The 16,671-nt window shown below is 30.2% G+C and overlaps 3 protein-coding genes across 3 annotated transcripts; 2 read left to right on the top strand and 1 right to left on the bottom strand.

Annotated features, from left to right (window-relative positions):
- The first annotated feature begins 3,068 nt into the window (after positions 1-3,068).
- Positions 3,069-10,250, top strand: LOC107496420 (aspartic proteinase nepenthesin-1). The gene is made up of 5 exons (XM_052251448.1): positions 3,069-5,018; positions 8,158-8,247; positions 8,338-8,453; positions 8,969-9,032; positions 9,640-10,250. The coding sequence occupies exons 1-5, from the start codon at positions 3,354-3,356 to the stop codon at positions 9,979-9,981; spliced, it is 2,277 nt and encodes a 758-aa protein (XP_052107408.1). The 5' UTR covers positions 3,069-3,353; the 3' UTR covers positions 9,982-10,250.
- Positions 10,251-11,456: 1,206 nt separating this feature from the next.
- Positions 11,457-13,686, top strand: LOC107496513 (cytochrome b561 domain-containing protein At2g30890). The gene is made up of 4 exons (XM_016117783.3): positions 11,457-11,826; positions 12,017-12,187; positions 12,627-12,775; positions 13,270-13,686. Exons 1-4 carry the CDS (start codon positions 11,623-11,625, stop codon positions 13,580-13,582), a joined length of 837 nt encoding a protein of 278 aa, XP_015973269.1. The 5' UTR covers positions 11,457-11,622; the 3' UTR covers positions 13,583-13,686.
- A 564-nt stretch (positions 13,687-14,250) lies between these two features.
- On the bottom strand, positions 14,251-15,942 carry LOC107496438 (uncharacterized). The gene is made up of 3 exons (XM_016117688.3): positions 15,703-15,942; positions 15,446-15,520; positions 14,251-14,694 (listed from the first exon to the last, which is right to left on the bottom strand). Exons 1-3 carry the CDS (start codon positions 15,881-15,883, stop codon positions 14,396-14,398), a joined length of 555 nt encoding a protein of 184 aa, XP_015973174.1. The 5' UTR covers positions 15,884-15,942; the 3' UTR covers positions 14,251-14,395.
- Positions 15,943-16,671: the final 729 nt, after the last annotated feature.

The raw sequence follows: 16,671 nt of genomic DNA, 5'->3' as shown, positions 1-16,671 counted from the left end.
ATCACATCGTTTATTTTAGATATTTTTTAAAATAAATACTAATTATTTCTAAACTTATATTGTTAAAAAAATTTTGTACCTTATTATTTTTTTATGATAACTTATTTTGACTATAATTTTATTTTGAGGGTTGTATCTTATTGTATTCTATAAAAATACCGGTATTTTTGAGATAATTTATCATTTATGATTTATTTTCAACTTTTTAAAACTTTTAAAAGAACTAATATTAATTAAAAATGTATGTAAAAAATTTTTAACTAATTAAATATATTATAAAAATATTGATATCTTGTAATTTTATAAAGTACTATTGATATTATTATATTTCTCCTATGTAATTCTCATGTCAAAAATAAAGTTATTAAAAAAATTATATTTTTTTATATATATTGATAAAACTTAAAAAAAAAAACAATTCAGCAGTTATAAATTATGCATAAATTGTAATTTTTTGTTGTAATGAAAAATAACACAAAAAACATAATTAAAAAATTTATAAATTCAACTCCCGCGTATTAAATATTCTATATTCGTGTCATTGAGTATGGAGTAGGCCATATATTGATGAAATACAAGTTTTGGAATTTCTTACACTAATAGCTAGATTATGGGATGTAATTATATTCTTGCAAAAATTTATATTTATAATATGGATCCCGCTAAGGAAATAATGAGGTGTTTATATAATATGTATAATAGACTATTAAATTATAAAATGAACATCTTTCATATTATTTAGAGTAACCATCCGAGTATCTGCGATAATAATTATATCTCTAATACTCTCTAAACCTCTATTGTACACATTGTACAAATATTTCATTGACTTCTCATACTTTCCCTTATAATATATATGGTACTTTTAATTTGTTGAAAAATTACTATAAAAAATGTTATTTACATAATAGTTTTTTTGATAAGTAGAATATGACATTTTTAAAAAATTATAACCAACATAGTAGTTAGAATCTCGATTCAATTCTTAAAATCTTCTGATATTACGATTTTAAAATGAGTCTATCAATTTTACGAAATTTACAATAAATTTGATGATTTTATAATTTAAATTTTATTAAAATTTTACGTTTTATATGTTACGTTTTTAATTTACTTTTTTAATTTCACGTAATATTAGTGTAAACTTGTCACCGTAAGTTAAGTTTTTTGTTAAATAATTTATTTGTTATTTAACAAAATGTACACAAATAACCAATAGTGTAAGTTAATAGGCTGTGAAAAGAAAAAAAAATGAAACATTATTTTCCAAATTAAAGAAAAATGTATGAGGCATTATGTATGATAGCCGCCTATGAAAAGGTGATAACATAAAATTGAATTCAAACATATATTTTATCAAATCTTTTTGTTGGTAGGGTTAGGTGGAAACTGTTTGTTATTTAGTATACTGTACTACTACACATATTAACATATTAATTACAAACTTTAAAATTGACGTGCCGTCGTATGTTTAATCAAATTGCATCGTGTCCAAAACAGTTATAAACTAATTAATTATTAAGTGATGCATAACTCAGTTGCGTAAATTTTACAGATGAAACAGTCAATCGATTTTTTTTTTATATTTTTATTTTTGACTAGTTAATTAATTAGTTATCTGCTTAAAAATATTATTAATATGTAAAGCTGGAATTTTTTTTTCATTGTTTTGATAGAATTTCTACGGAATACTCTATGGCCAACGTAACCTAGGGATAATATGTTTTGATCTTATTTTTAAATATGACTATATATATATATAAATTTGATATGGCTTTTTATTTGTGTTGGCACTTGGGAATATTGATATGTGAAAGAGCTTGTATTATTATTTGTTAATTCTTATTGATAGAATGTTGGACAATTTTAATTATTCAAAATATAGAAGAAGTTGGAGTTGTCTTTTCTATTTTCTTTTTTCCATTGAAATGTATTTATTTTTCATATACTGAGTCAATATACATAATAAATGAGTCAATATACATAATAAATGAGAAATAATATTTATACACCTTATATATTGTATGCAAATTTAAATTTGACATTCTATTTAATATAATAATAAAAGCATATTATTAACTCAATTTATTTATGAGATAAAATTAACAAAATAAAATATTTGAATTTCCATTTATTAGTAGTAATAACACTACTGTAGCAGAAGGAACAAGACTTATTCAAACCCAAACCTTTGACCAGAGACCAGAGTGAGTTATTTTATTATATCATCACTTTGCACTGTTGCAAATGGGTATTAGTGACAATGTGTTTCGTTGCTTTTGACTTTTGGTAGCTGCATTTTCATTTGCCCAAATCTCCCAATATTATTACAATAGTAATATTACTTTTATATATCAAAATTGTTCTAATAATAATAATAATAATATAAATTTTAGAAATATGATTTTATTTATTTATTTGCAAAAACTTAGATTAGTTGACAGAATAAAAATTTGTGATTCATATTCACATATTTTAAATTATAACCCAAAGTTATTCAATAGCTTAAAATTGTAGAAATAATATTAGAAATTCTATATTCTTATTACTATAATTCTACAAGAGCCTATGACCCAGGAAGCAGATAGGAAAAATCCCCTATAAGAACAAGACCAGGTATACTTTTTAATTATTTATTGTTATTACTAATTAATTAATTTAACTATTGCCCTCACATTGATCATTTTGCAATAAATATATGATTTCAAAAGCCTCATGAAATTAAAAAATTTATTATTATTATTAAAATTTATTTCACACTCTAAAATATTACAAATTTTTTTAGTTGCTCCCAGTATATATCGATTCAACAAATTTAAAACTTATTCGTAGTTAATCAGAGCTTTATTTAAAAATTTGTCATTAACCAATATAAGTTGCCGTATGTTGAAAAAGAAATTCAAATCCCAAATTTTTGTTCATGCGAACTAATGAACTAACTGCTAAACCAACCAAATCGATATAAAAGGATTACAACTTTATTGTGAATCAAACCGCGTTTTTGGGCACTGGACTTGACATTTGTATTTCCAGGTCTTTGTTTCCAATTTTCAATTCTCATTGCTACTAATAAAGTCACACAAACTCAACCTTTTGAACCATCTTCTTCTTCTTGTTCTTCCTCTTCTCAGAAGAATAGAAAGAAAAAAAGCTTTGGGGTTTTCAAAAGTTCACATTTTTTTTGGTTTTGGTTAGATTTCCCATTTTTTTCAAATCTTTGCCAAGCTCAGAAAGTTTGATAAAGTTCTGCTCTTTCTGGGTTTTTTATTGCGTCCCAGATTTTCATCTCTGAAATTCTGTGTCTGTAAGGTGTTTGATGTTGTGACTTTCTCAAGGGTGAAGCTCTGATTACTATGGTTTTGAAGAAAGTTTCTTTGGTTCTGGTTCTACTTGTCATATGCAACTCTGTTGTAGAATCCTTTTCAAGTAGGAACCATGATCTCATCAACAAGAATGGTTCCTCTCTTGCAGCCATAAAGTTCCCTAATCATCCAAGCTTCAATGCTGTGACTTCTTCTGGGGACACAGGGTGTAGCTTCACAAGTTCTGCCATGAATTTAGGTGAAGAAACCAATGATGATGATGGTGATAGTGATGATGAAGGTGAGGCTTTTCTAGAAGCAAAGCCAAACAAGGAAATGGTGAAGCTTCATTTGAGACACTCAATGAACAAAGATGATGATGATGTTGATTTCACATCAAGGGATTTGACCAGAATTCAAACCCTGCATAGAAGGGCCATGGAGAAGAAGAACCAAAACACCTTCTCAAGGCTGCAAAAGGCACAGGAGAAATCCAGACCAAAGTCAAAGCATCACCACAAGCCAGAGAAGTCTCCGGCCGCGGCGGCTGCGCCACCGGATTATCTTGCAAACCAGCTTGTGGCAACCTTGGAATCTGGTGTCAGTCTTGGCTCTGGAGAGTACTTCATGGATGTGTTTATTGGTACACCTCCTAAGCATTTCTCTCTAATACTAGATACTGGTAGTGACCTTAATTGGATTCAATGTGTTCCTTGTTTAGCATGTTTTGATCAAACTGGTCCTTATTATGATCCTAGAGAATCTAGTTCCTTTAAGAACATTAGCTGTAGTGATCCGCGCTGCCAATTAGTAACCTCGCCGGATCCACCTAGGCCTTGCAAGGGTAAGGATCAGAGTTGTCCATACTTCTATTGGTATGGAGATAGCTCGAATACAACCGGTGATTTCGCCCTCGAGACCTTTACAGTTAACCTCACCACGCCTTCAGGGAAATCCGAGCTAAAGCATGTGGAGAATGTGATGTTTGGCTGTGGACATTGGAATAGAGGATTGTTTCATGGGGCTGCAGGGTTGTTAGGATTGGGGAGAGGGCCATTGTCATTTGCATCTCAGCTTCAATCCCTTTATGGCCATTCATTTTCCTATTGCCTTGTGGATAGGAATAGCAATTCTAGTGTTAGCAGCAAATTGATATTTGGTGAGGATAAGGAGCTTTTAGGCCACCCTAATTTGAACTACACTTCATTTGTTGGTGGCAAAGATAATTCAGTTGATACATTTTACTATGTTCAGATCAAATCTTTGATGGTTGATGGTGAGGTATTGGATATTCCTGAGGAAACTTGGAACTTATCAGCACAAGGTGCTGGTGGAACAATCATTGATTCTGGCACCACTTTAACTTATTTTGCTGATCCTGCTTATGACATCATTAAGGATGCATTTGTGAAGAAAATTAAGGGATATCCAATTGTTGAAGGCCTTCCACCTTTAAAGCCATGTTACAATGTGTCTGGGATTGATCAGATGGAGCTGCCAGATTTTGGGATCTTGTTTTCAGATGGAGCAGTTTGGAACTTCCCTGTGGAGAATTACTTCATCCAGATAGATCCAGATGTCGTTTGTCTGGCGATCTTAGGGACTCCCCGGCACGCCCTTTCGATCATCGGAAACTATCAGCAGCAGAATTTCCATATCCTCTATGATATGAAGAAATCAAGGCTTGGTTATGCACCAAGGAAGTGTGCTGATGTGTGAACTTTTGCTTGTGTTGGAAGGTAAAGAAATGAAGAACAATTGTAAACATGGCAATTTAGGAGAGGTAGATTCTGTAGATGGAAAATTGGATAGTGGTATATACAGAAAAACAAAAGAAGAAAATTAGAAAAGAAAGAAATAAAAGAAAGATCAGGTTTTGATTTTTCAGATTATTTATAGAATTAGGAATCAGGTAAGCAATTACAGAGGAAAAAAAAAAGGGTCATGACATTGTTTTGTACACATTTTTTTAACTGTTTCAATTTTTGTTGTTTATTTTTAGTTATAATATTTTGTTCTTTCAATTCTATATGGTGTTCCCTTGGACTAATTATCATGTTTAGTTCTTATTCTGGTTTATATATTCTCAAATCTCAAGGAAATTGCAAGCTCAGAATCCTGACTAATATTTTTTTTAATTATTTTTTTTAATTTTTGGTTCTTGACATGATCAAATGGCTCTGTGGTTATTTTCCATATGTGGCATAAATATATTATTCAATTCAAAGGCCAATTTGTTAGGTACACTGCAAAATTTATTTAATAAAAAATGAGTAACACATGGATTCCAAGAAAGAATGGGTCAACCATATTGTTCTATGATTTTATATCATACAAGTCTGCATTATTTTTCTATTGTCTTCGATACTTTAATCATATTATAAAATAATTCGTTCATTCTCTGAAACTTTACTCAATATATTCTTGCACTTTTTCGTCTCTTCTTGAATAGACTTTATTTATTCTTATTTATTATACTATATATTTTGGTTTAGTGGTAATACTAAAAGAAAGTTTCAAAGGAGAAAATAGCTCTAACCATATAAAATTCGGATTCAAAATTATATGGTATATTATTAAACTTTGCAATTTTTCTAAGATAAATAATTTATTTTATTCTATGTATTAGAACTAGCATATGGCCATGTTTGTGTGTTGATGGATCGGATTCGATTCCCATGTCTGTAGTGTTTATCCGAATTCGATTAGAAAATTACGGATATGGATCCGATCTGCAAGGCTATCGGATCATATCCGATCCGATCTGTACACTAATAGGATCGGATTACGGATTTTGTGTAAGTATCCGTATATTCGTGTATGCGCAAAAATAAAGAAATAAATAGGTAAATATTCTTTTTGTGTTTATTTCAACTAATAATTATCATATATGTTGTACTATTTTAATTTATTATTTGAGAAAAGTATGTTTAATATTATTTTAAGAGTAAACATGTTTAAAAGAATAGAGAAAATAAATTTTATTGATATCTTTTTAACAAAAATAAACTTTTAAAAATATTTTTATGTTTTGCGGATATATCCAATATTCGATCAAATCTGTACAGATCCAAATTAAAAAACTACGAATATTAAATCCAATAATTTTAACCAAAATTTTGGCCATTTTCGATCCAATTCGCATTCACCTCATGTTCCTCATTTAGACATCAAAAATATGGTTAATTCAAACTTAGTCCCTGACATATCAAATAACTACTTAAGTATTTATAATTCAATTTAAGACCTCTGTCCCAAAAAGTAACAGAAAATAAATGAGGAACCATCTTCCCCATAAAATTATTGACTTCATTATATTAGAGAATTCTTTAAATAATCATTTTCTTCTTAGGTTAAGTTTTAAAATTTATCATCACCATAATAATTGGCTGTCAAATTTAAAGCTTAATCTGTAGTGTAAAGTGTCTAGTTTACAAAACAAAAACAATCCTGTTTTGCACTTTCGCCTACAAATTTTGACTTATGATCTCACATACACCAATTTCATTACATAATAATCCAATTATTTGTTAATTTTATATCTTTGTAGATGCCCATAATGCTTTAAACTCTATCAAATACATGGCAATATAAATTTTTTATAAACATAATCTCTCTCTATATATTTCATTCACACACTAATACTACTTTAGAAGAGGTTGTGTTGAATTAAGATTGGATGTATAAAAACACTACATCTATATATTTGCATTTTCATTTTTCTAAGATATGTTGGTGGAAGTGACTAGGCAGGTTCTTAGAATTAATATTTAAATTTGAATAGGATTCAAAGTTGTTGTTTGCCACTTTGCATACGTTGGACGCGAATCAAGTGTGGAATGTTCCTCTTCTCCACTTCCACTATTCCATGTTCAAAGTTGAAAAATCTCGATGCAAGTTCTTGAATAAGAGTTTTAATTTTTAACCGTGTAAAATTTGTTAAATAGTCATTCAATTATGTTTGTTTATTCAGATAATTAATTATGAAGTAAATAAGAATAATAGTTATTTTTAATCATGCAATAATATATAATTGAATACACATCTAAAGATTTTTTATATGAAAGTACTTTAAAATTAAATTCTTTTGAATAATATTTATTTTACAAAAATATATACATAATAAATACATAGGGAAATTTCTTATTTTTTATACATTTTAAAAGGATGACTATTCACATGAAGTAAAGCTAATATTTGAGAATCATTAGATAGTATGATATATTTAAATAAATTATTTAAAATAACACTTTTTAATATATTAATTATCATCTTTAGTTAAATTTTGGTTTAATTACTCTGTCGGTCCCTATAGTTTTACTGAATTTTCAATTAGATCTCTATATTTTTTTTCTTTTTGATCAAGTCCCTATATCATATCAGATTTTGTAATTAAGTTCCCGTTGTGACAAAAACACTGGAATTAACGAAATATTCTGTTAAACAAAATGGATATGTCTAACACTTGACTTAATTACAACATCTGATATAATATAAGGATCTAATTAAAAAGAATAAAAGTATAAAGACCTAAGTACCTAACTATAGAGACCACAAAATAATCAAACCTTAAACTTTTTATATATTTATTTATTTTGGACGGGCTTAAATTTTTTATTTGAGTTGGATCTTTAGCTTTTTGGTCAGAGGATCTTTAGCTATTTTTAAAAATGGGGCAGAACTCCTCCGATATAAAATAATTGGGCCAAAGTGCAAATGGTCCAACGTAACACTATTGGGCCTTAAATTGGGCCAAACAAGCGGGTTTTGAATGGCCCAAGACTCCACCAGTGTTAGGGTTTTTCGTACGCTTTGTATATCTCTCTCTTCTTCGTTTTATAGTTGAGGCTAAAACCTAATTGGGACTCCGTACGCGCCGGTTCGTGATTCAACACTGCTGCTCACTCAGCTTCTCCGTCCGGCGCTGAAAATGGTTACTTTCAGGGTCCGTAATTCTAATTATCATTTCAATTTCACCTTTTATTTTTTTGCAATGTTGAATTTGAACTGAATTTGAGGAATTGTTGGGTTGCAGTTTCACCAATACCAGGTGGTGGGTAGGGCTCTTCCCACAGAGAAAGATGAGCACCCTAAGATCTACCGCATGAAGCTTTGGGCCACCAATGAGGTTCGTGCCAAATCCAAGTTCTGGTATGTGATCTCTGTGTTCTGATTTTTCACATATTTTTGCATCTCCAATATTTTCTGCTTTTAATTTTAAATGCTAAAGTTAGTACTTAAATCACATATTCTCTATATCAAGCTGTTGAGGTTAGTAGAGTGATCAAAATGATGGAAGTTATAAATTCAATGGTGATTGACTCTCTCACTTTATCACTTTACCAATCTCTCCCATTAGAAGATCCTTTTCCAGAGATTTTTGACATAAATTGAGTCATCTAATGTATATTTATGCACCAATTTGATTGTTAAATTGGTGAATATTTTGTATTACTAAAGTTTCAAATTGATTTTAAAATGTCTTTGAAGAACTATTTTGATGTCTTGTTCTCAATCTTTATGGGAGAAGCAATTTGTACATTTAAGCTTTAATTTTGATATGCTATTCTGTGTAGATGACATGCAAATGTTGTTTTAGATGTTTTCCATTTCTCCAGGAATAACCAGTTATATTGCATCTTTATTTTCATGTTAATTTCTTTTAGGTACTTTTTGAGAAAGCTAAAGAAGGTCAAGAAGAGCAATGGGCAAGTGCTGGCCATCAATGAGGTATGCACTTATGAGTTAAGAGGAATGCTAGAGGGCCAAGAAAATTTATTATTTTTGGCTAGTAGTTAGCCATCAATGTTTAAAAATGTAGGCTAAAAATATGTTGCTGGATTACTAGACTAAATAAATTAGTTTGATGGCTAAAAGTGATGGCCAAAAACAATAAATTCTTATGACCCTTGATCATTTCTCATGAGTTAATTTTTATCCCACTTTAATAAATTACTTTGATGTTTAGTTAGCTAGTTACTTAGCTGTTAATAGGTCTCAATGGAGCATCATTTATGGTTACAAGCATTTTGGAGTTTCTGTTAAGAGCTGCTTTTATAAGAGTAAATGACAGATTATAGCTAATTTAGTTCCTAATCAGCTAAACATTAGGTTAAGCATTTATAATAGCCAAACATTTTTACATGCATTTTTTAAAACCTTGCCTCCGATAGCTTGCAATTGTTTTGCTTATAAGTTATAACTGCCTAATTGAGGTGAAAGATATTTTCCTAATTTATTGGTTGGATCATGATATTTTCTTGTTTGTTAGCTTCATCTGTATTTTAGATTGCAACCCCATTTTGCATTAAATTGAAATTTTGTTTACTGATTGCAGATTTTCGAGAAAAATCCTACCAAGATAAACAACTATGGAATCTGGCTCCGATATCAGAGTCGCACCGGTTATCACAATATGTACAAGGAATTCCGAGACACTACCTTAAACGGTGCTGTTGAACAAATGTACAATGAGATGGCGTCGCGTCATAGGGTCAGATTTCCTTGCATCCAGATCATCAAGACGGCAACCGTCCCCGCCAAGATGTGCAAAAGGGAGAGCACCAAGCAGTTCCACAACTCTAAGATCAAGTTCCCATTGGTGTTCAAGAAGGTGAGGCCCCCAACCAGGAAGCTGAAGACAACCTACAAAGCAACCAGACCCAACCTGTTCATGTGATTCGAGTTGATTTGTTTTCTGTGCTTGTCATTTTGAGGCTGTTGGATTCATCAGTAAAACATAGGGATCACTTAGAGAAGGGTAATTAAGCAGTAACAAACCTGATTACCTGGAATCGCAGACATAGTTTTCTTCTCTTTAACTCTCAGAGTGTGGTTTCTTTTGACAATTTTGTTTTGCATTTTTCTCACCCGGAGTACTCTATTTTTCCATTCCTGATGTATTTGTTTAAGGTTGGTTTCCAATTTAGTAATTACGTTTTGTTTGAATGTTGACTTATCGTTTACAATACAATAATGAGACTAGCCAGAATTACAAACAAATCAAATTGTTAATCTCTCCTGAAATTCAACCTTGGAGTAAGATTAACGATACTTAAGTTTTTGTGTAATATTAAATCTGAACAAAGTTTACTCTGAAAACTGTAACAACAATGTCGATATAGATATTAGGAAAAGTTATAAAATGGTAGGAAAGTGGTCACAGGGAGGTAATTTGCGAAACAGACTGTCTAGAAGCTTATCTTTTGATTAAAAAGGATTCATCCCAGATGCGGAAAGTTAGTTCGGTAACTGACTGTTTAGCTAAAACAGTGGCTAGTCATTCTCGTTTTTACACTGAATTCTTAATTTCTTGTAGTGTTATTGATCAGATCATTAGGAAGGAGATGATATCTCTATCTTAGTTGCTCTTTGTTTCTTCTTTCATCAGAAAAAAAAAAAAAAAAAAAATTCTGTATCTTTATTATTGGTTTGCGTTCTGCATACTCTCTAGATTATTCAAACCAATATCTGAATCCAAATCAAATCATTGCTTAAACAGCTAATTTTTTTTTTCAATTAAAATAAGCTTACCATGTAACTTAAACCGTGCATGTTTTAATAAAGAAATTTGTAGCAAGCAAATGAGCAATGAAGAACAGCATTGGATTATGTGCTCTCTTAGCTTAGAGATTCCAAATGTATACAGCAATATGGTATTTTCCAAGAAGGAGAACCACATGTGCTTTCAACAAGGCACTCTTGGATCTACTCATAAAGACAACCTTATAGGCCTCTGTTCACTCTTTACTCATTCTATTCTTTAATTTTGGCAAGTGCAAGTGGGGATATAATTGTAAATTTTGAATGCACTACATAACATAGATATGAGTTATGTCTCTGTTGTGTTTTCCATAGCCTATCATCCTAGCTTGTCACCTACCACTGCCAAGAATATGTGATGTATAAATATAGGAAGTAAAAAACAGTAAAACAAATTTTAAACATAGGTGAAAATATCAAGTGCAGTTAGTAGTAAAAGCAACATCAAATGAAATGAGATGAACTAGAAGCTTATGTCTATGTGATAGAGAGTTTTCAATCTTTGATTCAGGCTGAACTTTAATGTTTATCAAGAAAGTCTATATCTTTGCCATTCTATATATATATATATATATAAACTAGAAAAAAGGCTGCAAATGCTTAACCCCACATGTTTATTTTATGCCATTATGCATAATATATATTAACTTAAGCTCAAATTGTATCTACCTTCTCCCTTCCCTCACATTAATCTCATTCTCTCTGAATTGGTGACAACTTTTTAGTGATTGTGTCATCTGTGACAAGGGAAAAGTAGAATATTTAGCTTGGTCAACTTATGGGGAATGACACACAATCTTCAGAATGGAAAATGTTCATATTCTCAACAAAAGAAAGGGGAATCAGAGTTCAGCAAAGGCTCATTGTTTTGCTCTTCCAAGCAAGTCTTGTGTTCATCATGTTTCCACTTGTTGGCTCAGAACAAGATCACAAGAAAATCAGAGGCATTCATGCAAGCAACAACAGAGGCCACAACATTAAGGTAGAATCCATTATTCCTAGTTCATGTTCTTCTTATAGTCCTTAAATTTTTATCAATCAAGTTGGTAGTATCTTCTTCTTATAGTCCTGAGTACTGAAAAAATAGGTGTTTAGAGTGCAATGCGCCTTATCGAATCTCGAATACTCGAACAAAGTATGTGAAGCTAACATGTTTTATTTTGGTTGCTTAGCATATGAAGATGAATCCTAGACTTGAGTTTGAAATCAAATTGCATGGATTTCTTCTGTGGGGTTCTATGGCATTCTTGATGCCTCTTGGTATAGTAGCAATTAGATTCTCAAACAGACAAAGAGGTCAAAGGAGGCTTAGAGTTACATTCTATGTTCATGCAATTTTGCAGGCAAGTGTATTCTGAACTTCTGTTACATCATAATTTTCAAATGCAAGATTTTGCATGTGCATTTTTTGTTAGCTTATTTTCTTTTCCCTTTACTTGAAAAACAATAAGAACAACAACTATTTTTATTGTTCTAAAATTAGTTCTCAAGGGTCAATTATCCCACTAATTAACCTCTTTTTGTGGTGGCTAAATTAGTTTATTTTTCTTAATGCTTGTTAGTTACTTCATAAGATCAAGGGAGGGATATTGCCTAGTTGGTTATTGAAGAGTATCATAATGAATACTTTGAATTCAAGAATTAGTGCATGTGAAGAGAATAATATTGCAATTATGACATTAACTAAAATCTCTGCTCAGGAAAGTTAATTCCATAAGTGAATATAGTTAACCCCATCATTAACAAAATTAACATAGTTTTTTTTTAATTTCTGTTTAGCAGAAGGCTGCTGTACTTATTGCCACAGCAGGGGCAATAATGTCCATAAAGAATTTCAACAATTCGTTTAATAACAATCATCAAAGACTAGGGCTTGCATTATATGGTGTTGTCTGGCTCCAAGTTATAGTTGGTATTTTTAGGCCACAAAGGTATTTTATACATCAAAGTATTTCCTTTTATTAAAAGTGTACAATAATTTCATCTGAAATTTAAGTTACATGATACTCAATTTTCTTGTATTTTATAGGGTAAATCACCAAAAAAGCATTCGACTTATTTTGTTGCTGACAAAACTGCCCCCAAATTTTGTTATTGACAAAACACCGTCAAATAATTTTAAAACATGCCAAAAATGCACACCCGTGAACTGAGACGTTCTACATCAACGAAAGAGCAAGGGCATTTTTGTCAATAACAAAATTCAGGAACATTTTTGTCTGTGCCAAGATAATCCAAGTACATTTTTGGTGATATACCTTATTTTATAAAGTGTGACGGTTTTAGCGAAGTCAATATAGATATAACAATTTAAAGAATATCGTATGTAATATTACCTAATTTCACGAAAGAACATTGTAATTTACCTAATTGCTTTTCTAATAAGGAATTCGTGCATTGATTATTTTCTTGTTCCTCCTCACAGGGGATCAAGAACAAGAAGCATGTGGTTCTTTGCACACTGGATAATTGGAACTGCAATGTCCTTATTAGGTGTTATAAATGTATATCTTGGTTTACAAGCCTACCAAGAAAAAACATCAAGAAGCATAACAACTTGGAACATTCTTTTCACTGTTCAGATATCTTTGATTGTTTTCTTCTACCTTGTTCAAGAAAAATGGGACTACATAAGAAAACAAGGAGTAGCCTTAGGCAATGAACTGTTGGATTTGGATCCCTCTTTGCAAGAAATTGGTTCAGATAACAAGAAGGGATTCAAGGCAGAATCTGTTTAAGGAAAGATGAATCAATGCCTTACCATTGTTGATCTTCAAATTTACAAAGGATACATGTTTTTGAAACATCTTTGAGTATTGATGAATGAGAATTTATTTTTTCATTTAAGATTATTTATATTAATTCCTTTTTCATATCAATAGATAAAATTTCAACCAGAAAAATATCAAAATTCAGGTATATATCACTTAACCAACTAAACTACCAATGAAGTCTTTATATATCACTTACTCCTTATAGTTTTCTTAAATTTATAATTAGGTCCTTATATATATATATATATCCTTTCTTATGGTAAAACGTTACAAAAACGTTTCTATCTATCTTACACTACTAGCGAATATGTTCAGTATATTCCGTTAAATAAAACATTTTTGGAACAGTAAGGATGTGATTATAAATTTAAAACTGGTGTAAAGATCCAATTAAAAACCTTTAAAGTGTAGACATTTGGTTATAAATTTGGTGAAACTACATTGACCGAGTTCACTTGATTTTCTGAACAATACTGCTGTAGAACTAATTCCAAAAGCAGAATATCAAAATTCAGGTTTCAAACTATTGTTTGCAGATGCTGTGTCAATGTTTATAATTCAAACAAAACTAATTTTTACCCAAAACTTCACTCAGTATTAATTTTCAAGCATAAGGTGTATATATTATGTACTAATGACTAACAAGTGTTACTCCTAAAATCACTTGAAACAAAAATTATTCCTATGACAGACACCATATATAGAACACTATAAAATAACTTAAAAACTAAGAATTTGGAGTAATCATCATTTATAGATTATATATATCTATATGTGTCAAGGAAAAAGCTGTACATAACCGGTTAATATAGCAATTCCTAGTATTATAAGAGGAGGGAGAAGCACAAATGCTCCTATGGTTGCAAAGAATACTGAATCATTTCTCTGAGACACTTCATTTAGGTAGTTTTGTCTCCTGATATTTCTCCTTTGTGAAATGGTTAAGAACTTTGCACTCACTTTCTTCAGGTTTTTCTTGCCTAGGAGTATGGTGAAATCATCATCCCTTTCTCCAACTAGTTGAGCAAGCTGCTCGCGGATCGTGAGCTTGCGCGAGCCGCCATCACTCTCATATCCTAGAAACCAAAAATGTTTGCAGACTTGTTAAACCAACAATGCAAGGTGCTACAAATTCATGTTTTTAGCAGTGTGGCAAAACCATGGTCATTTTAAACCTTAGAATATTTGTGGAATCATATGTCATAAAAAGTGATTTGAGACTAAATATGAGATTTGTCACTCTAATATTTGGTTTTAATTCAATTTAAACTTCATACAAGGTGACAAAATTTAATTGTTTCTCTACCAAAATAAAATTGTCTCTTCATATTGAGACCAGTCTCATTTCATCAATCATCTCTAATGCAAAGTGAAATTTAAAAACGATCCACCTCCTATGATTTGAAACACCAAAAGCACTCCGTTGAAGTTGCTCTTATGATTTCAAATGTAACACTCTTAGGGTGCGTTTGATTTGCATTTTTATTTTTTGTTTTCATTCAGTGTTTTCTGTTGTCTGGATTTGTGAAAGAAAAAGTGAAAACAGAATGTAAAAATAGAAAACAGGATGTGAGAATTTTATTGTTTTCACTTTTCCTTCACAAAATTCAGAAAACAGCAAACATTAAAAATGAAAACACAAACCTAACACACCCTTAACTTTCTGCTCAACTTCATCATCCAAAGAATATTTGAAATTTTCCACTAAAAATCTTACTTCAACATGATTTTTCAATTCAAAATTTCCAGAAATATTAAGACATTCCACTCCTCTAGTGGCATGACAATGAAGAGAATGATGAGTAATAAGTATAGTTAGTTACTTACCATTGAGGGGTATTGAGCTTGTAGATGTAAGTTGATCTAAAAGATCCAATTGTGCACGAGAAGAAGACAAAGTTCCTAAGCATTCATAACAAAAAACAGGGTTCCCCAAAAATCATATCAGCTAATTTCCCATTAATAAAAATCTAAACTTTGAAAATATATAAGAATTTAATTTAAATACACAGTAACTATTTTAAAAAAATATAACTATACAAACATCATATTGACATAAATTTTATTAGTAATAATTGAGATACCAGAAGAAGAATCCTCCTCGGAAACTCCAGTGTCAGTTCTTTCTGATTGAGCACTTGTTCTGATGAAAGAAGAAGGGTGGTAGAATTTGAGGAGGTTGTTATGTTTTCTTGTGACAAAGGAAGGTTTTGGATGAAGAGAAGCAGTGGTGGTAATATTCAAAGCCATGGAATCTTGCTTCATGAGAACTTAACAACAAACATCACTGTGTTTTGGTTTTTTGATGTGTGAGGTTTGCATTTTTTAAGTTAAAAGTATTTTAATTCAGCAAATGCCAAAGGGAGAGAATAACCGCCACAAATAATATTTATGGACTAAAGTAGAGGTTTCTAGTTTTTCTAGCCGTAGTTGCTCTTCATATATCTTAAAGGTTTAAAACAACAAAAATTTGAAGTTTATTAATTATTAAGGGGAAATTAGTAAAATATCTGGCTGAATAATTTAATTGTTGACAAAATATATTCTTAATTTACGATCATAATTAAATGACAATAACATATTTAAAAATAAAAGTATTCAAATGTAAAAGAAAATGTTTTTATTAACAAAAATGACTGAAGTGATAGATGATAATATTTAAGTATTTTTAGTGTTTTTTAATATTTTAAAAATATTTTTGTTGTTATCATAAATTGAAAGTGTTTTTTTTGTTAATAGATATTTTGAAAGTGCCAAGATAATTGAAAATTATTATTAGTTAATTAATTGTCAAAATAATAAATTTTATTGACCTTTTAATATTATTTTTTGAAAATTATTATTAATAAGAAATTTTAAATTATTTTAACAAATGCACAACTTATACATTAAAAACTTGAATTTAATAATTTTTCTATATAAATCTTTCACATTAGTAACCTTAACTAACAAAAAGTCAAAAACAGTTAAAGTGATTAATAGAAAAATATTGTACTTAAATTTTTGTTATTACAGGTAACTTTAACAAGTATCTTTAATACTAAAAAATGGTA

This window comes from Arachis duranensis, chromosome 7 (assembly GCF_000817695.3).
Source record: "Arachis duranensis cultivar V14167 chromosome 7, aradu.V14167.gnm2.J7QH, whole genome shotgun sequence".
Classification (NCBI taxonomy): Eukaryota; Viridiplantae; Streptophyta; class Magnoliopsida; order Fabales; family Fabaceae; genus Arachis; species Arachis duranensis.
The sequence above is the reverse complement of the archived record's forward strand: the minus strand, read 5'-3'. Positions and strand labels throughout refer to the sequence as shown.